Here is a 21,552-nt window from a genome sequence, read left to right as displayed (position 1 = left end):
TGGTTCTTGCAGAGAGCGTTAAACTAAAGGCCTTGGGCTTCAAAATTGAAAGAGTAACATTGTCGGAAACTCATATAAATGGGTGGGTCCCAAAACATTTCCTGAATGATAGGGCAAATGGTGGTTACAGGAATGACGGGGAAAGGGTCAACACAGGCCCTGTTAACTTTGTTGAAGGTGCTTTCTGCAGGGCGCACAGACAATGGTGTAATGCTGCAACTGCCGTACCAACGCAGGCCAATGAATATCGGGGAAATAAATGACAAGCTTAAGTGGGAGGGCTATCGGAAATGAGGTTGAGTCTTGTTTCATGGAATTCCTGAGGCTTTGTTCATTTGCATGGGAACATAGAGGCCTGGGATCGACTGACTTGTAACTCATGTATATTCGTCCAGGAAACTAGATGGTTATGAGACTTTTTTTCAAGCAGCGAGGGCTGGTGAAGTGGGAAGGCCCTCTGGCGGATTAATGACCGCAATCCGTACAGGCCAGGGATTGGGGGTCGATCTGATTCATAACATGCACTTTGGGATGCTGGCGGTAGAACAAAAATCCACTATCAAACTTTCTTTTAATGAACATTTACTGGCATATGGGGTTGCAGACCTGGACAGTGTATCCTGACCTGGAAATTGTCAAACGAGGCCCGCCTTGTACTGGTGGCAGGGTACCTAAACTCTGATTGCACAGACTCCCTTACAGGGAATGGCATTTGCTACTTTTTTTCTTTATCCCATCCCACTTAATTTCAAAGTATCAGCACGGTTAAAATGGGTGGCGTCAATTATGTCTTTGGGTTTTTAAATGATAAATAAGTTTCATATAGTGTCGGGAAAGCCTATGTATACATGGCAGAGAGGAACCACTACTTTGGTACTTGACCATGTCTTTGCAGATAATACGCTCTTCAATGTTTGTGCAGGCTTTGAAGTGGTCCTGAATACCTGGAGTTATCAAAGCATGGTATGCACAAAGTCTGATATAAGTTACACTGCCGTTGCGTCCAGTTCTTTAAAAGACCTCACTGCGAATAGTGGAGGAAACATAGTGAAATGGTCAATGGGGAACATGGCCAGATTCAAGCAAGGTATTTCAAAGATGAGGTCAGCCACCTCATATGAGAGGAAAAGAGTGTTTTGGAGTCCAAAACTATTCAGAAACCCTACAAAATTGTGCCCAGATGATCCTTAATCAGGGGAAAACACCAGGGAAGAAAGGGAACACCTCCCATACCCATATATAAATATAATGAGCACTTGGAGACTAAGAGAAGGGTGCTGCGAAAATGTTTGAGATAGAGAAAAGCAAGGGTGATCAACTAGAGCAAAACAACAAACCCCGAGTATTTTAACAAAGGTATAGAAACATTTGTAAACATTAAAGAGCAACTCTAGAACAGAGAGATGCCGAAGGAAAGCTCAACATTTTGATTAAAAAAGATACCTGTGCTTTCTGGGCAACAGTAAACGCACTAGAACAAACGCAGTCCATTATCCAGCTGAATGCTGTGTCGGAGAGTGTGTGGGTTAATCATTTCGAGTCACTGTACTACTCAAGCTCAGCCAAACCAGAGAGCGTAAAGAACAATCCGACACAAGGCATACCCTTTAAATACAATCTTGAAGTGGATACAGATTCAATAAGGACAATGATCAAGAAGTAAACGGACTCAGGGACCCCTGGACGAAGTGGCTCACAAACAACCTCTTAAAGAATGACCCCAACACGTGGTCAGTGGTCCTTTCCTTCTTGTTCTCTAGCATAAATTACAGCAGCTTGTTCCCGGAGTCCTGGAAGTCTGCTTATGCAGTGCCTATTTTCAAGAAAGGTGACAAAAATGACCTGAGAAACTATAGGCCCATCTTCCTGTTGGACGTAGAAGGCAAACCTTTTGCAGCCCTCTTATTACGACAGCTAGAGGATCCTAACCAAATGAACTGCCTGGCAAAATGAAAGATCGACCTTAGGGACAAGGCTACCAGAGTGCGACTGCATATAACTCCCCTGCTGTAGTGTGTTCCCCACGGGAAACCCTCTGTAAGACGGGTACCACTGCGGCAGCGTCAGGCACAAGCTGTCAGGCTGTCATCATGGTATATATTGCTAGTTTCTTCTGTACTAGTTTGTCTTCTGCTTTTGCGGCTTTCTTGGCTTCCCGCCTCTAGCTCTTTTATTTTCATTTACAATAGTGTACTATCATTGCCTGTATCAGGCCATCCCTTCGTTTCTATCCCCACAATCTTATCTAATGATGCCTGAACATCCGTCAGCAATCCCTTGACGAATATGTGGAAAAACAAGGGTATGCACTCGTCCCAACACCTTTGCGTTTCCTGCGTTCATTGATCCTGCACCTCTTTTATATAATCTGCTGGGTCGTCATCCGGCTTAATCTTATGAGCCATTACAAATCCCAGGTCGTAGCTATCGGGATACATACTTCTCAGGACCTCCCATAAGTGTGCTCGACTGTTGCTGAATGGAACCCCGTCGTGGACGTTGGTGCTTAATTTCACCCCTTTGTTCCCCGCCTGTTCCCATATTTTGTCCCCTTGTTCTCCGATTATGGTTGCAAATAAACTTTTCATATCCCCTATTGCCAGTGTCACCCCAGCTGTCTTTTTCTCTAGCGACTGTATCCATTTGCTGGCCCCTGCCACGAGGGAGGGCAGGCTATATTAGTTTGTCTCGGTCCATGGTCTGCCATGATACATAATGTCTCTCTGCTTTCCCTTTTTGCAACAGTGGCATTTGGCCTAGAAATGTGAAAGAAGGAAAGAGAGGGGTCAAAGATCACCCCAAGATTTGAGAGATGAGTATGAGAAAGGGAAAAAAGAAGGTGGGAAAAGATCAGATGGGGGAGAAGGCGAACAAGGTGGAAAGAATAGAACCTCGGTTTTCGAAGGACTGAGGTGGAGAAAGAAAGAGGCCATCCAGGATTTAACAGCCAGCAAACCAGAAGAGACAGCGTTATGAAGAGAAGGACATGTGGAGAAAGAAAACAAAATTTGTAAGTCCTCAGCCTAGAAATGACAAAGATTAAACAAGCTGATGAGAGCAGAAAGGGGAATGGTCTATAAAGAGAAGAGGACCAAGAACAGAACCTTGACAGTGAGGTCTCTTGGACTTTTGTTAGACCGTACATAATCTGGAAGAGGACCCACTCAAACAAGGAAAGGATACATTTCACAGGCAACATCCTCATGCCAACAAACCAGTGGTCGAAGTGAGCGGGAGCGGTCGGGAGCAGTGCTCCTGTACTTTTTTTAATTACCTTTTACAGCTCCTATACTTTTATTTTAAAAAGAAACCATTCCGGAATGGTTTCGTTTTAAAATAAAAGTTTAGGAAGAAGTTGAAACTTGCACTTTCAGTGCACTGCACTTCACATTTCCTTAAACAGCAGGTGCAAGTGTTTGGGGGGTGTATTGTGTGTGGGAGGTGACAAGCTGATGGGGTTTGTGGGGAGCGGGGCAGGGAACATAGTTCCACTACTTCTTTTCGTACACTTCGACCACTGCAACAAACCTTTCAGGTTGTTCAAACCACCCACAGTTCTTGACCACAAGGTCAACAAGGATACACTGAACCCCCACTTGTGAATTATGGTTTCATTTGTAGTCTGAAACTATTTCTATGTTTATGAATATTGTATTTACACTTGCAGTTTATTATGGTGATGTTAACTGCCTTATATTTAAGCTGAGTGTTGATGAGAGTTAGGACTTCATTTAGAGTGTGATACTGTATTTATAAATATTTAAATTTAAATCATACTTTACAGTGATCTTGACGGTGGTGTTTCCCATGTTTCTAGACTTGACCTTTTCGAGTAAGTAACCTGAACTGTTTTCACTGATAGTGAGATAGATGAACAGGAAAGGGGGCACTGTGTAGATTTAACTTGGTACGTTATCTGCACTGATAACAAGTATAGTACTTTATTATTCTTCATGACAATAAGGGGCACAAACCTTACCTCATGATAACATACAGACAGAGAAACAATCTGAGGTGGTCAACTCTAATGGACCTCATTGGTACCCTCACATGTTGGATATGGATAGTATAACAGGTACGCCCCTATCAATGCATCTTTTACTTTCCAGTAAACAACTTGTAATACTCTGGACCTACCACTAAATGTGATTTATAAAAAGATACAAGCCCCAGAAAGAGTATTACTGGTAAGTAGCTTTTGCCAAATCTATGCATCAGTGAGATGGTGGCAAGCTGCCTATTTTAACATTCCACATTGCTGACTTTTCACTCTTTTGGACAAATTGCAAAAGGAGATCCATGTATGCCCTTTCTTACTAATCCAGTGTAACGGTCAACATAAAGAAACACCCTCTTTGGATGCAACACAGTTTGATTATTTTTGATGGAAAGTTAAGTGAAACATTGACTGGACTATTATAACCGGAGTGGTTATACTTTTCTCAACCTAGAATTTTATAGATGTATTTGTAAAATACTGTCAATGTTATACCAGATAAAACATGTCTAATCGCAAAATGCAAATTCTAGTAAGAGTGTGACCTATACAATTTTCCTGTTTACTGTTCTAGCTACGCCTGAAAGTCTTTTTAATATATGCTCTTTTGTTGACAGGAGTGTGAAACAAAGATTGCTCAAGAGATTGCTAGCCTTTCAAAGGAGGATGTCTCCAAAGAGGAAATGAATGAAAATGAAGAGGAAGTTATCAACATTCTTCTTGCTCAGGTCTAATATAAAATCTATGTATCCTATTTGTTTCTCTTTTGCCATGCCTTCCATGTGGTGCACCTGTAAAAATCTAAAATAATCAGTTAGGTGCCTTAGCGCATGATTTAATGAATACCTACCTCTTTCTCACTGCCTTGGTGCTTCCTTTGTACACTGCCACTCTCTAAAAACCTATTTAGTCTTTGAGATTATGGCTGTGTTATGGTAGCCCCTTTTTTAGATTTTGCAGCCAACAAGTGGGATAACTAAAGGTTCCTTTACCAACGGTATTTGTGTGGTTTTAGGGTTGCTTGAAATGCTTCTGTAGTCCCTTTCTGTAGGAGTCTTGGTTCAGAGACACATTGCCTGCCTTTTTCCCTTTGTGTATGGCTGAAAGCGTGTAGTGGCTTGCAGGTAAATGGGTCCACTGAAAAAGTCTTTAATAAGCATGTGAAATGTGCAGTGATCTGTGTGTGACGGGCCCTTCCCAAAGCCACATGTTTGACATGCCGGTGAATAGGTAATGAATGGAGGGTTCAAGAGTAACTCTTCTTCGCTAGCACATTCTACAGAACGTTTGAACTGGCCTTTAAGGCTTGTTTATCGTATGGGATTCATTGAAATGGCTTACCCTTTTCCACAATTGTGATTCTGAACCACGTAAGAATTCAGTGCTTGCATGTATACATATGTATGTTCAATGACCGCTCTATTTTTGGTTTAAAAAGGCTGTTGAGTTGTATGTGCCTCGTTGCAAATCCCTCCAATTACTATCATCCCAGAGTTCTGTTAATATAGGTACAGAATATGTGGTTGAGCTTTTTGTGTGTTTGCTGGGTGCAGCCAACTTCAAGAACAACTTGGGATTTGGTTATATTTCTCAGTTCATTGAGTACACCTTAGTCCTGCCTTAAATCAAGGCCAGTAGTCACCTGTGTGTGTAATGAAATGCACATTGAGCAGACCTCAAATCGTAGACAAAATGAAGTGGCAGGTGATGCCAACATCAAGTGGCAATTTCTTAACTTCAAGTGTCACTATTGCGGCCCTTTAAAAACCCCACTAAAGCATGGGATTCTTAGTTTTAAAGCCACTGCTACTGCTTGCATTATTACATCATCAACTTCATTATGGTCATTTTTGTTCTTATGGTAGTGGACCTATTGCTGATGGGTTTTTCTTCAGATGGATTTTCAGAACCACCATTGTGGGAAGAGTTCTGAGAGGGCCACCCTCATTGGTGAGCAGGGTTGACACACTGATCTAGGCAAACGTTATCAAGATAGCATAGCATAGCAGAGTAGTAAGGCAAAGACTCAGTAGCTATGGCGGCACACTCAAATCAAATACGATGGAAGTCCCAAAAAACTACATGTATCACGCCTTTAACACACACTCTAGACTGGTAAATTCACAGTTAACTATCCTTAAAGCTATTATATATGCACATATAAAACTGACTGTAGGCAGTAAAGTGAATGACTCGCAGTGAAAACAAAAACACAACCGTAGGAAGTAACGCCACTACCACAGAAGACTTCCTCCCCTGTTAAGGTAAGTAGGCCAAGTGCCTCAGAAACACTCAGTCTCAGGTAAGTACCTGTCGAAGTACAATTGTAGAACAAGTATTGGCCAAAACAGGTAGGTAAATGTTCCAGTGAAGAAGAAATGGACGCAAGTCAAATAAATTAGGGGTTCTCTTCCCAATACCACCACACTAGTGGAGGCCAGAACTCCGAGTTCCACCAGGCAAGGGAGAGTTGGGGAGTGCATGTTACTCACATAAACCAAAACTCCCTATGGCTGTGGGGGGGGGGTGAAAACTGGCATGCAAACCCCAACGCTTTAGTCCGATTCTATGACAAACCACTCATGGGGCGCTCAGAATCGCTGGGCACACTTTCTTCCGTCAAAGGTCTGGTTGCAAAATGTCCAGGGGCCGCAGATGCAGTGAAACTTGCCTGGGGGCAATGTTGGTTGTCTTCAATGGCAGTCTTCGAGTATTCAGGGGACAGCTCCTCTTCCTGGGGTATTAGCTCCAAACTATGATCTGGGCAAACCGCTCCAGGATTTCTCCTTTTTTCCCCAAATTCCAGCTGGGGTCGGCCCCAGACTATCAGTGGTAAGAATCTACACCATTCAGGATAGCAAGGGCTGTCCAATCCTTGGAAGCCTCTTGCCCCACATCTGCCCAGCAACAGACATCCCCTTGCTGGAATGTGGATTGGGAAAAGACAGTCCCCCCAAACCACCAGGATGCACACACCCTTTTTTTGCTTGGGTAAGGGTTTACCATTTATGGCATTTCTTGACATAAGAAAGCCAAAGGAAATGTTGGCCTAAGGACAGAGTGTAAAATGAGTTGCACAGCTATTTTGAGTATATGGTACTCCAATATAGCAGTGAAAACTAAAATCACAGAAAAATCTGCTGCCATCAGCTCAACTTGGACACCTTCAAAAAGTAACAAAAATTACAAAAGTAAAATGAAAAGGCATACAGAATACCCTTCCAGCACTTTACTTTAAGGTGATGTATGCTACAGTAAAAAATAAAGGAATCTTGCAACAGTATTAGTCCCCCTGCACTGGTAGCGATATAGACGTGATTCCCCGAAAAGCAAAAAGGCTTTACTTGCCCCCCAAAAGTCAGGACATGGTTCAAGCAATTGAAAAGGCAGATTAGGGTGATGGGTCTTATTGATGTCAATAGAGGGAAAGCTCCAAGAAGTAAATCTTTCCTAACAGTTCTTAGCAGACTGTGCTACCAAATATCCTTTCCTCTCATCAGGTATTATGAAAATGTGGGGCAATTGTGGGTTGTTGCTGAATTAGCACTATTATTTCAGAATTTGAAAGTAAACCTACGCTGTCAGACATTTCTTTTTTTTAAATTTGTTTTTTAGTGACAATATACAAACCAGGGTGGGCCAAATGGCCCATCACCTCAACAATAAATGCACAAGAAATCACATTGTCAGGAACATTTTCTGATTAACTCCCTACCCCTATTCCCCCCTCCCGGCCCCTCCCCCCAAGCAATTGTCACGCCAGCTTTGGGGAAGATGCAACTACATTAAGCATAGGGAAGAACATTTGTATAGCACTCGACAAATAAAAGTGATCCTTGAGACAGTGGGGTTAGACCATGAAGCGATTGGGCCAGGGCAAGACCAACCCTCTGAGGAGTGTGGGGACCCGCGCATTGCAACCAATAGTTTACACACTTGTTCAATCGCCCCTCTACAATCGCATAGTAATACAGTCATCGTGCAGCAGCACTGCTGTCCATTCTTGGACAAAGTCAGACATGGTATCGTTTGCTATTGCCGAGAGTTTTTCATAGCTGAAAATCACCCTGAGCTTGCATAGCCATTCCTCTTTGGAGGGGGCCAGGACACTCTTCCATTTTTGCGCAAGCGCCAATCTCCCTGCCCGCAGCATGGCGCCGATGACCTTGGGGGAAGGCATTCACCTCTGACACAGGCATGGGGGAGCCCAGTAGGATTTCCAGCGGGTGCAGCGATGGACCATAACCCTCGATGTCCTTGATCCAGCTAAGAAGCTCCGTCCAGTATACCTGTATGGACGGGCAGCTCCACCACATATGAAACCAGGTTCCCCGTTGGTGACATCCTCTGGGGCAGAGGGGGGAAACATCTCGGTACATTCTAGACAACAGAGCCGGGGGGCGGTGCCATGAATGAAGGATCTTAAAGCTATGTTCCATAGCTGCTGTGTATAGGGAGCCCATGAAGATGCACTTGAAAACCGCCCTCCAGGTGTGATCATCTATTGACATTCCCATCCTCTCTTCCCATATGCGCTTAAAGGGTTGTCTGCCTTCTAGGTCCGCTGTAATCAGCACACTATAGAGCTTAGATAGCGAACCTTTGCGGGATCTACTTTTGGCCAGAATAAGTTCGAATGGGGTGAGGGGACGACTAAGCTGCTCGGACCACCTTGGTTGGGTGAGTATCCCTTTCAACCGCAGGAATTCAAAAATCGTGGGGGGCCTATCCACCAGAGCCTCTGTCAAACTGTCGGATTCAATAAAGCCCTCCTCTTGTGTAAGCTGGGAGACTCTTTCCAGTCCCATGTCAGACCATGCCTGCGTGTCCCGAAAACCTCTCATGTCCAGATCAATGGGCGGGCCCCAGAGAGATGACAGAGGAGAAGGCCATGTAGATATCAAATTGTTGGCTTTGCTGGGTTTCCATAGCATCCAAAGGACTGCTAAGGTAGGATGTGTCTTGAGTTGTGGGGGGATTGACCTGGGAGAGGCCCAGAGATAGTCCCTAACCTTCCTCGGATGTGCATGGGTGTCTTCGACATACGTCCAGAATGTACGCATATCGTCCCGCATGTGCTCCAACATCACCCTGAGCTGAGCTGCTTTATAATAAAGCCGGAAATCGGGGAGTCCAAAGCCACCATGGGATTTTGGGAGGGTCAGAGTGGAAGTTTTAACCCTGAGCCTTTTGCCATTCCAAATGAAGTGGAGGACACGGGACTGGAGCGCCTCGAAGAAGGCCTCAGGTATCACGACGGGGAGAGCTGAAAAGAGATAGAGAAGGCGTGGTAGAACGTTCATCTTAACCGAAACCATGCGTCCAAGCCAGGAAAGCGTGAGGGGGGCCCATCTTTTGAGATTGCTACTGACCCGGGCAAGGATTCCAGGGAAATTCCATTGATATAGTTGTGACAGGTCTCTGGGGATGATGGTGCCCAGATATCTTGTGGATTCTCGCTCGATTCTAACCCCCTGAATGTCGGTTTTATTCTCAATATCTTGTTCCCCTGGGCCCATTGGCATGATGCTTGATTTGGATGTGTTTACTCTCAACCCCGAAAAGGAGCCAAATAAGTGTATGAGATCAAACAGCCTCGGTAGGGATTTTGGAATGCTGGTCAGGTATCCTAGTATATCATCTGCGAATAGGGAGAGCTTAAACTCGCACTCACCACATTGTATACCCATAATTTCCGGGTTGTTCCTAACCGCTATAGCCAGGGGCTCCATGGCCAGGGCATATAGGAGAGGTGACAGGGGACAACCTTGCCGGGTGCCTCGGGAAAGGGAAAAAGGCTCAGATGTACCCCCATTAACTATTACTCTCGCCGAGGGCGAGTTGTATAGTGCTGCGACCCACCTGCAGAAGTTAACTCCCAATCCCATTTTCCTAAGAACCTTGATCATGTAAGGCCATTCGACCCGGTCGAAGGCTTTCTCCGAGTCGAGTGAAAGGAGGTACCCCTCCACTCCCTGCTTGGTTGCCTCATGCATCAGGTCGAGGGTTTTTCTGATGTTATCTGACCCCTGGCGCCCCGGGATAAAGCCCACTTGATCTCCATGAACCAGGGTAGGGAGGAAATTTGCCAATCTGTTCGCCAGAAGTTTCGCCAGAATTTTGACGTCGGTGTTTAGAAGCGATATGGGGCGGTATGACTGGCATAAGGTTGGGTCCTTGCCCTCCTTAGGTAAGACCACTATTAGGGCTGACATCATTGTGGGTGGGAGGGACCCTTGGCTAAGCGCACTGTTGAACAGCTTGGCCAGAAAGGGGGCGAGTGTGGATCTATAGGTCTTATAGAATTTGACTGAGAAGCCGTCGTCCCCCGGGGCCGTACCACTTTTTAAGGAGGAGATAGTGTCGATTACTACTTCCGGGGAAATGGGGATTTCCAGAGTGTCGGCTTTGTCCGGTAGCAGGCCCGGGACAGGGAGGGAATCCAGGAACCTATCAACGTCTATCCCATCGCCCTTGTATTCTGAGCAGTATAATTTTTCATAATATAGCCTGAATTGTTCCCCTATCTTGGAGTCCCTTGCAGTCGAGTTACCGTCCGCAGAGCGGATAGAATTCACTCTTCTGCTGTTCCTAAGTTCGCGAAGTCTCCAGGCCAGTATCTTGTCGGCCTTTTCCCCTTTTTCCATATATTTTTGTTTCAGAAAAGAGAGCTTCCTTTCCATTTGCCCTACTTGAAGGTGAGCCAGTCTAGTACGCAGCTTCTGCAATTCCTCCCACTGCCCGGGGAACATCTGTGTTTTCAGCTTACCACCCGGTTGTATGGCCCCTATCTTGGATTTCAGGTCTTTCTCTTCCCGGTCCCTCTCCCTTTTTTTCCCTGCCCCTATGCCAATCAAGGTACCTCTAATAGTTGCCTTAAACGCCTCCCATACTCCCATAGTGCCTACCTCCCCGTTGTCGTTCAGGGCGAAATAATCTTCTATGGCTGTCAGAAGAGTTTGGCGCGTCTCCTTGTCATGTAGAAGGAGGTCGTTACAACTCCAGCGGGAGCTGGTTGCAGGAGTAGGGGGGAGGCCAATCCTAATCTTAACCATGTCATGGTCTGTCCAGGGGACGGTTTCCACCCCCGCGCTGGAGACCTCTCCTTGCATAGTTGAGTCTACCAGAATGTAGTCTATACGCGAGAAGACATCATGAGGCTTAGAGTAAAAAGTGTAGTCGGGGTTTAGACCTTTCCTGGGTGTACTCGTGTCACACAATCCCAATTCCCCATTCACTTCCTGGAAGGTTGATGCCAATTTTTTGTGGAGACGGATGTTGGGGCAAGGGTTCACAGCTTTTCTATCCCTCTCGGGACACAGCACCATATTAAAGTCCCCTCCCACCAGGAGGGTACCCTCCGTGAATGCCATTATTGTCCCCTTCATGCCTTCCCAGAAGACGTCCTGCGACTCATTTGGGGCGTATATGCAGACCAAGGTGAACAAACGACCCCGCACATCCCCTTTTACCATGAGATACCGACCCTCCGGGTCAGTTTGTGCCACCTTGAACCCAAAATGAGCCCCGGGGGACACCAGCAGAGCTACTCCCCTCTTCTTGGACTGGGTAGAGGCTGAGAATACCTGATCTATGTTCTTAGCCTTGAGCTTGGGCTCCTTCCCCCGAACCCAGTGGGTCTCTTGCACAAAGAGGAACTGTAGTTTCATCCTCGTGAATTCCCGCATGAGCAGCGACCTCTTGGTGGGTGAGTTGAGCCCCCGAACATTTAGAGACCCCACTGACAAGGATTGGAGTGTGTCATCCATTAGGACGCGTTTTGAAGCACATAACTCCAATTTCAAGGATGCAAGTGCCGTTACTCCCTAGTTGTTTCAGTACCTCGCAGGGGGCTAGTAACGACCCCCAGGGTGTGATCAAATCCCCAAACTTAGGCGTGACATAACAAATCCCCCAACATCCCAACTTCTCCTCTTCTCTCCCCCCCACCCACCTCCCCCCAGATCGCCTGGTTGTGTTGAGGCATCGTCCCGAGGACACACAACCGGCCAACCATGTCTCCCCCCTCTGGGCTCGTTACCTCATTATACACACCCAATCGAGCCCCCCCCCCCTCTTCGGGATGAATGCAAGGAAGTAAAATCTAGCAACATCCCCCCTTTGCATAGTCAAGTGGATAACATTTTCATCGGTTTCCAGTAGTTTGATTCAGCCGTTCTGAGGGTCCGGCGACGCTGGTGCCACTCTCCTGAATTTCCTTTGGCCTCGTACTCTGCGCCTCTCCTTTGGAGCGTTGCTCTTTTTTGGGCCCATCGGGGTGCGCTCCGGATCTCGGTCTCCCGGTTCCAGACCCGAACTATCTAGGAGTTCGCCCGTCACTCTTTGGATGTCATCTTCGGTGATCAGGGTATACTTATATCCTTCGAATTCGAAAGAAAGTGAAAAAGGATACCCCCACCTGTATCGGACTCCCTTGGCTTGGAGCATTTTCGTCAGAGGGGAACACAGGCGGCGTCTTGCCAGAGTGAAGGCCGACAGATCCTGGTATACCGAGATCTGGGCCCCCTCCCCTTCCACCGGGCCCTTCCTGCGAGCCAGTTCGAGGATCCTGCTTTTCTCTGAGAAGTAGTGGAAGCGGACTAGGACGGATCTGGGGCCTCTGGAGGCTGCCCCTGCTCTATGGGCCCTGTCAATAGTGGGTTCGTTAGTATTAGCCCCGTCGAAAAGGACTCTCACCACCGCGTTGACTGCCTTGACAATGTCTGCCTGAGTTTCACCATCTTGTTCCGGGAAGCCTAGGAAACGTAGGTTGCAGCGCCTTTCCCTGTTTTCCAAATCGTCCATTTTTAATGAGCATTTCTCTTCTCTTCTCTCAAGCTCCGACAGGCGCATGTCAAATTGTGTCTCGAAAATGTCACTCGAGGTTGTAGTGTTCTCCAGTGCCTGCACCCTGTCTTCTATATTGTCCACCTTTTTGTCTAGGGTGTCCAGCCTAAGGGTGATATCTGCACGGAATCCTCTAATTTCATCCAGCAGGGCCGCCATACCCCTGGAGACTGAATTGGCATCTGTCGCTTCTTGTTGCGTTTGGGCGGCCATTTCAGGGGCTGTAGGGGGCTCAAGGGACGGGTGCCGAAACCTCTGCAGTGTTTCCCTCCAGGTCATAGGCCTTCCCTGGGCGCTCTTGCTCCCCGGTGTCTACCACCGAGTGATTGTGGCCAACGGGGCCTACTAGTCTGCTTTGCGTCCTGGGGGGAGCGGGGGCCCCTGGTAGCTCTGCGGCCGAGGGTGGGGACAAGGTTGTGGGGGGGCTGGAGCCCCAGTCAATTCCCCTGTCGAGGGCGGTGGTTTCCCTTTCTCCGATTTTCCCCGCTGTTTTATCCCCGTAGTTGGGGGCCGTGACCTGTTGTGTTTTTGCAGGCTGTCCTTTTGCGGCGTTTGCGGGGGTGGGTGCCTCCGATTGAGCCCCGTGCCCCTCTCAGTCTCAGGGTGCTTCCGGGGCTTGCATGGGCAGTCCCTGGCTTCTCTCCTCCTTCCCCCTTATGGGTTTTGTTTCCCCCGGTGGGTGCTCAGCCCCGGGGTGGGTCTCCTTACCTCGGGGGGGCCACTCCCCCGCCGCTCGTGGGGTGCTGTTCCGTTGCTGTCTCCCCGCTGGGGGGGGTTCCTTGACCTGTTGCGGTGCCTCCTTCTCCCGCTCCTTGGGCCACCTCCTGGGCCGTTTCGCCGTCACGAACGGCTGTCTGGTCAGGGCAGGAGCCCTCGGCCTCGATCGCCTGGGCCTTTGCAAGTCTTCTCCGGGCCCGGGCTCGACGCTGCTTTCCGCGGAGCCGCAGGGCCGCAGGGGGGAGGGGCCTCGCGCCCTCGAAGTTCACAGGCTCAGAGCTCCGGCTCTGGTCCACACTCGGCTTTCAAAATTCGGCCGGGGGTGCCCGGCACCTTCTCACGGGGGGGGGTCGCTGTCTCGCTCCGGGGGTGTCAGGGAGGGGCTCAGGTCCCTCGATCAGCACCCTGTTGGGGAGACGAGCGGAGATGCTTCAACACATCTCAGCGCCCCCTGGTGGATCCTGTCAGACATTTCTACTGCTGTTGATGAACAGAACACTACAAGTAGTAAGCATTGACAAAGCGATTGTTCTGGCTTTTTTTATACTGGAAAGTGTTTGCTCAGCACGTGGGTCTTTTTTTTTTACTTAACTTTCAAAGCAAATCACAGGACCAGCAGTGAGTTAAAATGCCACAAAATAATTAAGGTAACATTTGAGCTTTTATGTACCATTTATGTAAGTGTGTGGAGACCTGGTAAGCTTGCTACAAGTAAGATGTGTGTGGTGCTAAGGGGTAGTGCACCTATTCTGTATAACAACGTTCCCGTCGTATGCGTTTCACCAGCATTTAGCTGGTTTCTAAACTCGTCCAACTTAGTGATTTTCTACATGTGGTATACATGGACTACATATGAAAGCTAGAAAGTAATAGTATGACTAGATGACACCATTTGATCCTGTAGATGCACTGACAATTGGCCCACTAAACCACGTCTGGAAGTGGGGTGGGGAGTGATTCTGGGTCTTTGCTGCAGGCATATTAAGCGGTCTTGCTGGTATTGCTACATGCGACCTGTAGTTGCTTTGAGTTTTTCAGCAGGTTCTGTGAGTGACTGTTGCAAATGTTTTGACCTGGTATACGCCTACTAAATTAAAGTGATGGATAGAAAGTTTTGAATTCATCCTAACCACCGGTAAGGCCTTGCACTGTTTGTCATGAACAATTGTTGTTCCCCTGTGCCAGTATAGCCCTTAAAACAAAAGATGCAGTCTAGCCCACAGTGCCAGGCCATGTCCTCTATGCACATGACCCTTAAGTTCGGTTCAGAGCTTAAGAGACCGCAGACACATGTCAGCAGGTTAGTCCCAGACATGGGTCCCTTGCTCACAGTGCCTAGGCAATCGAGCAGCAATTAATTGGTTTTGATTTCCCTTGAGTTGAACTGTCTACCTGGGCCAATCTATGAATATAGTGTTTTTATTAATTTAGAGTCTAGTGTATAATCTTTTAAAGATGCAAATGCGTAACACTTAGTTGGTTCTCTTGTGCATGAGAATAAAAAAATATGCTGCATACATAAAAGTACCGATTGCTGAAATTCTTTTGTGCAGAAGTGCTTTTTCAATATAGTATGTTACCCTTGGTTATTTAGGTAGGTCAATACTTTCTCATGAGTCCTAGTAACATTAGAAATAATATATAATTGTCAGGTTTTATGGATACTTTAAGCACAATGTGGGATATCATTTGTTTTTGCTGGTTCCTGTGCAGACAAAATAAAAGAAAAAAGAAAAATGGGTGAAGTTAGATGTGTAGTTTCATTTTCTTTGTGTTGCAAGATGTCCTACATTCATTTCCCTCCACATCTAATTATTTCAATAGTTTTGAATTTCATAGTAAGCCTGATTTGTTTTGCACTGCTGTTAACATTGTCCAGAATAGTGTAGCTAGTAAACCTATTTACTGCTATATCTGGGTGAACTTCGAATTGCTCATCAATGATTTGAATGGTGTATTTATTTATTTATCTACTATGAGGCAGGTTGTGCCTGCTCTTAGTTGTACATGGTCTTCTTACATAGTTAAATGTGCAATATATGCTTCTTCTCTTATGTTGTTGTTAATGAGTGTTACTTATGTTGTTGTTAATGAGTGTTAATACTGCACATTACATTTCTTTTTGTTCCGTCTTCAGCTACTTGCAAATTTCATAGCTATATAGGGAACACTGAAATATAGTTGCTAATGTGCATTAGCTCACTTAAATGGTACTTGGTTTCCCAAGGAAAAATTCTCACCCTTCATTGTTCATGGTGCGTGCATTAATGTCAGAACTGTGAAAAGGTGCAAATTAGGGTAAAGCTGTGAGCCCCTCACTTCTCCCGCCGGAATATAAACCAAGAATGAGACCCCTTCACAGATAAACAGTCACATAGTTATAGTTATTTGCATCAAACAAAACACTCGACCAGAGAGAGTCGACAACAGTTGTTTTGCTAGGACTCTGTCTTACTTGCATTTTATAGCGCATAAATGCTATTTTCTCAGCTACGCTAGCATGATATGTAAATAACACAGGGTCCTCGAAAGTTAACTTCACTGACATGGTTTGGTGAGTAATTTTTTGTGAAATGCAAATGGGTATGCAGGGGGAAGCTCAATATGTGTTCTTGTTCTATCCTTAGCCTAAGCTCAGAGGAAGGGTCACCACCTGCTGGTATTTGTGTGCATGCTATTTTGACCACAAGCTATTTCCTAGCTTGAGAGCAGTGCCTGCAACTTAAGACACACAGAGAGGTCTTGGAATGCTGTTTGCGGACCACGGCAACACTGTAGTGGCATTTTATCAAAGAAAAGAAAAAGAACTGTTGTTCATTTAATGTGTATTTCCACAGAACCTCTTGTTTGGAGTGTTATTAGGTAATCTAAATGAGACAAAATCCAAAGTGTCGTGCTATTGTAAAGCGCACATAGATATGGATTGATTAGAATCTAAAAGTTCTGCATTTAAATGTCTCAAACCTTATTAGATGGAGCACAGGTTGTGCTAATATATGTGGGAGTTCTAATGTGGGAGCACATTTGCGAAATGTAGCATTCGGTGAGCGAAATGGTACCGACTTGTTTCAGCTACCAGTGCGATATCCATTCATTTCTAGCGTCAGTGTGATTAAACATGCACAGAGAAGGCGGTTATGAATGTAAGGTACTATTCTTGCCACACCATTGTCTGCCATATAAGCATGGTTTGTGAAGTTAATTTCTAAATATTTTACATATGGTCAGCTAATTCCTTACTGACTGCGGAAACAATTGGACTGGTTGTAAATGGTGCTTTAGCACATTGTGACATGAGTGATTTAAAGAAATAAATAGTTCATATGGACATAATGTGTAATGTTCACAATTTTCCAGTTCTATCCAAAGTAGGCTTATCCAGAAGTGCACATAGAGTACAGGAAGTACAAAGAAAATGAAAGGTGGGCAAAGGACTATCTCTGTTGGATTACCGTCCTGTATGATAGTGTGAAACCTCCTACTTATAAAGTGGCTAGCATGTAACCTGCTATATAAATTGGCTGCAGATGTTCTGTGACACATTCACAGTCATTTTGAATTTGACATGAGTGTGCAAATAAGCTTATATTTTGTACTTAATTAAATCTGACCAATATACGTTACTGGACTATTTCAAATGCAATGTAGTTTATCTTCAAGCTTTTGTGAAAGAATCAAAATATTTAATGTCAGGATGGGTGAATAGTGGTAGACACTTATGACACGTCTTATTTACAGAAGCTATTCCCATAGCTTTGTTATGCCATGGCATATGGTTTGAACTCCTGAGCATTCAGTTATCTGTAATTTCAACTATAGTAATGGGTAAAGGTAGCCAAGGTGATATTTGAGACACATTTGTTGTGGGTAACGCATGCATAGACGTGTACATTGATACTTGATACTAGGCATAAGAATCATGGGAAAAGTGGTTGATATAACTCTCACCTGACAACACTTCAGAGTCACTTGGTATTATAGAAATACATTGTTTATTTTCTGTGTTCCAACTAGTAGTATTTTCCTGCAAGTTAAATATAGTTTCAGCTTCTGTTTGTTTAATTTGTAACTCCTTTATCCCCTTCTTCGCTCAATTAACTGGACTGTCTAATACCAAGAAAGCATATACCATTTTGTTTCTTCACTTGATAACGTGTCTGCCAGGGTTGCTCCAGTCTATAACAAAAATGGCTATTCGGGATTGCACTTAGCTGTTCCACGATTCTGATCCACAGTTCTCTGTGGTTCCTATAAACATCTTTTTCACATACAGATAATTCAATGGATCAAATGTATGCTCCAAATGCACAAATTGGGTACACTTAATTTTCCTATTGTATATTTGTTCACTTTGTTCATGGCATATTAGCACATAGTGTATTGTAATGAGTCAGACGCAGTATACAGACACAGAGGTGGCATTTGAATAGGCTAGAAGCCTGTTTATTCAAGAAAATAAAGAGAGAACCCTGTCTTTCCCTAATTCTACTGAGGTTTCCCGGCCTCAAAACAAACTAAGGAAATTGTCAGTATTTCCGTCAAAATAATAATCCACTGTCCTGTGTCAAAACGCCTATTTCTAACTCTTAGACTCATATACAAAAGGGAAATTGGGACTCCTAATTTCAGAGGAGTGACTTCCTTCCTCTGAGCAATGTCCAATGTTTGTTCCAACACCCCAGGTGTAGCAAAAGGGGGAAAGTAAAGTTCATAGTTTCTAAACAAAAGATTATCCAACAAGTAGCAAAGGAAATGGCTTATTTCCCTTAATCAAATTTTCATCAATTCAAGAAGTATGTCCACTACTCTTGACTTTCCAAAACTTTCAGCCAACAGCAGGGTAAAGCTTCCCTTCCCCAGGTCACCAGAAGCACAATGTTCATAACGCCAAAGGATAATTCTGTTTCTCTTGGTTTCTCAAGGCTCTCAACGACACCAGTTCCCACTCCAGGGGGAATGACTCCTTTCCCCTGGATTTTGCACACTCGAGGATGACTCCCTCCTCTCGAGTTCACATAACGGTTAAACAAAGTGGTTGTGAATCCCAGACTCGCAATCTTCTTGCCTGGTATAATTTCCTGCCAGGACTTTATCACAGACTAAGAGAGACTCTCTCTTCTCATAGTGCTACACAGTTCCAATATCTTGCATTCATTATTTCTTTGCTTTGCCTTTTTATAATGTGGGTTTCACGTGCAATTACTCTCACGAAGAAGATAACTCTTCATGAGGGATTGGGTTCATGACCCAGCTTCTCATCTCATGTGGTCTTCCCAGGAAGCGCCCCGATGCCCAACTACCGTACTCTATGGGCTCACCATCTTCTTGTGGCGGCATCCGGGTCTCTCGTGGCATCTGTTCGGCTCTGCAGCATTGCTCTGCACTCGGGTGGCATTTCTCCTGCTTCATGGTTCACTCAGTCTGCGTGAAGGCTCTGTCCTTCCTGTCATCTCAACTGCTGCACAGTGAACCCCTCCTGGAAGTACCTCCTCTTCGGGACGCTATCTCCCTGGGCCTCTTTGCTCCATGCTCCTGTCTCAAGCCATCTGGTTTCTTTACCCGCATCGAGAGAAGGAAGACTGTGTTTCTCTCGCTCTGTGCTTTTGAATGACCCGGCACCAATTAGGTTTGTTAAACGACTGGAGTGCGTGTCCAAGTTCTTCCAAATACTCTTCATCACTCTAGCTCTCCTCCTCGTCCCAGTACTAGCATGTAGATCAAAAGCTGGATATTTAGGAACCTTACTATTTGTCATAAATAGGTGTTCTTTTCCAATACTGCAATATGACATGGAGAATTTGATTAGAGATATCTACCTCTAATGGAAAAGGGGATACCCTGTTCTCTCTGGGCTATCGTCCCTAAGTCCATAGGGGAACTTCCTCCTCATGTGATCCACCCTCATATTGCCACCCCCAGGGGGTCTTCTGGACTGTGGCCGCACCACCCTGGCCACATGAGAAGAGATTTCCCCAAGGGAAACGGGGACGACATCCTGAGATTAGTCACAATATCTCCCGCATTTATGGAATACTGTTAGGTGTTGTGTGAAACATATTATACTCTTGGTTAACATCTTATTGTCCCTGGGACATATATGTACGTTCAAAATTGCTATCCTTGATCCTTGGTGGTGGGGAAGACGCTCAGTGGTAAAATGTTTTATCTGTGGTAGGTATATTAAGTTGTCCTACTGCTATTGGAACATGTGACCCACAATTGCTTGCAGAATTCTCGAGCAGGTTCCTTTAATGGCTCTACTAGCATGCAAAGTTGTGACCTGTGTCATACACATAACAAAAAGGTATGGATGGAAAGCTTTGAATCAATCCTAACCACTGATCATTCTTTGGGCTGCTTTCGTTGTATAGTTTTAGCTTCCTTCTGTGCCAGTACAAAACAGTACTGTTCATATGTAAATCAGTATTGGCCATGCCACCTAAAGAAGCAGTCGGCCGAACGGTGATTTTGAGGCGATAGAGTCTCAGTGCACAACAAGTATGATGAAATGTCCATTTTGTGGAGATTTCTAGAATACATTTAATCAGTTCTCCCAATTAGTCCCCCTTTCCTGTTGGAATCCCTAAAAAGCTCATACATATTGACACAGTGCATGAATTCATTTCTGGCAATGAAGAGACTGTACGAGGGGTTTTGTGTGATTGATTTGCCAAGAATGCATTTATTGCCCTACTTGATTGATACTTTTTTCAATTATTCATACCCATACTATTTTCAAAAGGAGCCATCTGTGATATGTGTTCACACAGCTCAGAGCAAACCCAGTTATCAACATATTCTGCACCTCCCTAAATTCTCTGCGCCTCCCTAAATTCTCTGCCCTCACGAACATTCTCTCGAGTGGAGTCATAACCAACCTTGATAAAGCAGATCTCTCTGGCTGCATAAATGGTGAGATTTATGAGAGTTAATCTTCTTACTCTGCCACCCTCTTCCTCAGCCCAGTGTTTGTGTAAAAAGGGGGTTAGGGGTTGGGATCTTAGAGTATCCTAATAAATAGGATGTGTTGGGTGAACAAAAAAAGGAGGGAATACCGCGTCTCACCTTTGGCTGCCTCACCCGCACTCCCTGAAGACCCCTCACCTAAGTGATCCTCCCGCACTGGTCCACCCACAGGAACTGGATCCAAAAGTGATGGCCGTGTCCTGGCCACATGGATGACAGATCCCTGGAGACTAGCGGAGGAGACACCCTTTGGTTTCTCACAATAAGTAGTCAGGGCTTAAATGTTAATGCAGTCTTACATAATGTTTGTGGGACATACACCAAATCACTGCGAAACATGTATACATAAGGTGTTCATATAGGATAGATAAATATTGTCTACCAAAGTACAATAATTTTCTAAAAATATTTAATTGGCCACTCCTATAGTCGTATTAAATAGAAGTGGTCTACGGGATATCCCCATTGAATCAATGGTAAATACAGAATTAGAGGTAGTGCAATTAGAGTCGCAATTATTCGGTTGCAAGGCTCGCTCTTGATTCAGAAACAAGAAAACGTTCCTTCTGTAACTCTGGTATTGCCGACATATACCTGTGCAAGGCACCTAATATACAATACCTTGACAACCAAATTAAAATTGATCTTTTGACCTTCTGGTCCATTACTTAGTTTAGATATTTTAATTATTTACTGAATGGTAGTGAGTTTTCTTTTGTTTTTTATATAGAAAATATTCCAATAAAACTTTGAATATAAAATAGTGAAGAATTTGCTTGCAAAGAAAAAGCTTAACTGAGAATAAGAGGAAAATACATGTATATTTTGTATATCTGTTTGAGGAACAAAAAAAGGGGCCTTTCCCCCTACTGTATGGGCATTCCTTCCACCCACAGTGGGGACGGCACAAAAGACTTGGTCACCGCAATGTGTGCCTTCCACTTCAAGTGTGCAAGGGTACAGGACCTCACTGCCATGTTGAGGCCGTCAGCCCTATTTCTTGTACGGATTTTAGCGGTTGCCTG

The 21,552-nt window shown here is 45.1% G+C and overlaps 1 protein-coding gene across 1 annotated transcript in view; it reads left to right on the top strand.

Annotated features, from left to right (window-relative positions):
* RALBP1 (ralA binding protein 1) overlaps positions 1–21,552 on the top strand; it is a 593,582-nt gene that overhangs the window by 473,772 nt on the left and 98,258 nt on the right. Inside the window, exon 7 of the mRNA XM_069613390.1 lies at positions 4,615–4,725. Coding sequence (XP_069469491.1) covers positions 4,615–4,725 — 111 coding nt within the window. The remainder of the gene's footprint in view (positions 1–4,614; positions 4,726–21,552) is intronic.

Source organism: Ambystoma mexicanum, chromosome 5p, assembly GCF_040938575.1.
Source record: "Ambystoma mexicanum isolate Mex_15411 chromosome 5p, UKY_AmexF1_1, whole genome shotgun sequence".
Taxonomy (NCBI): Eukaryota; Metazoa; Chordata; class Amphibia; order Caudata; family Ambystomatidae; genus Ambystoma; species Ambystoma mexicanum.
This window is presented reverse-complemented; position numbering and strand designations above follow the sequence as displayed.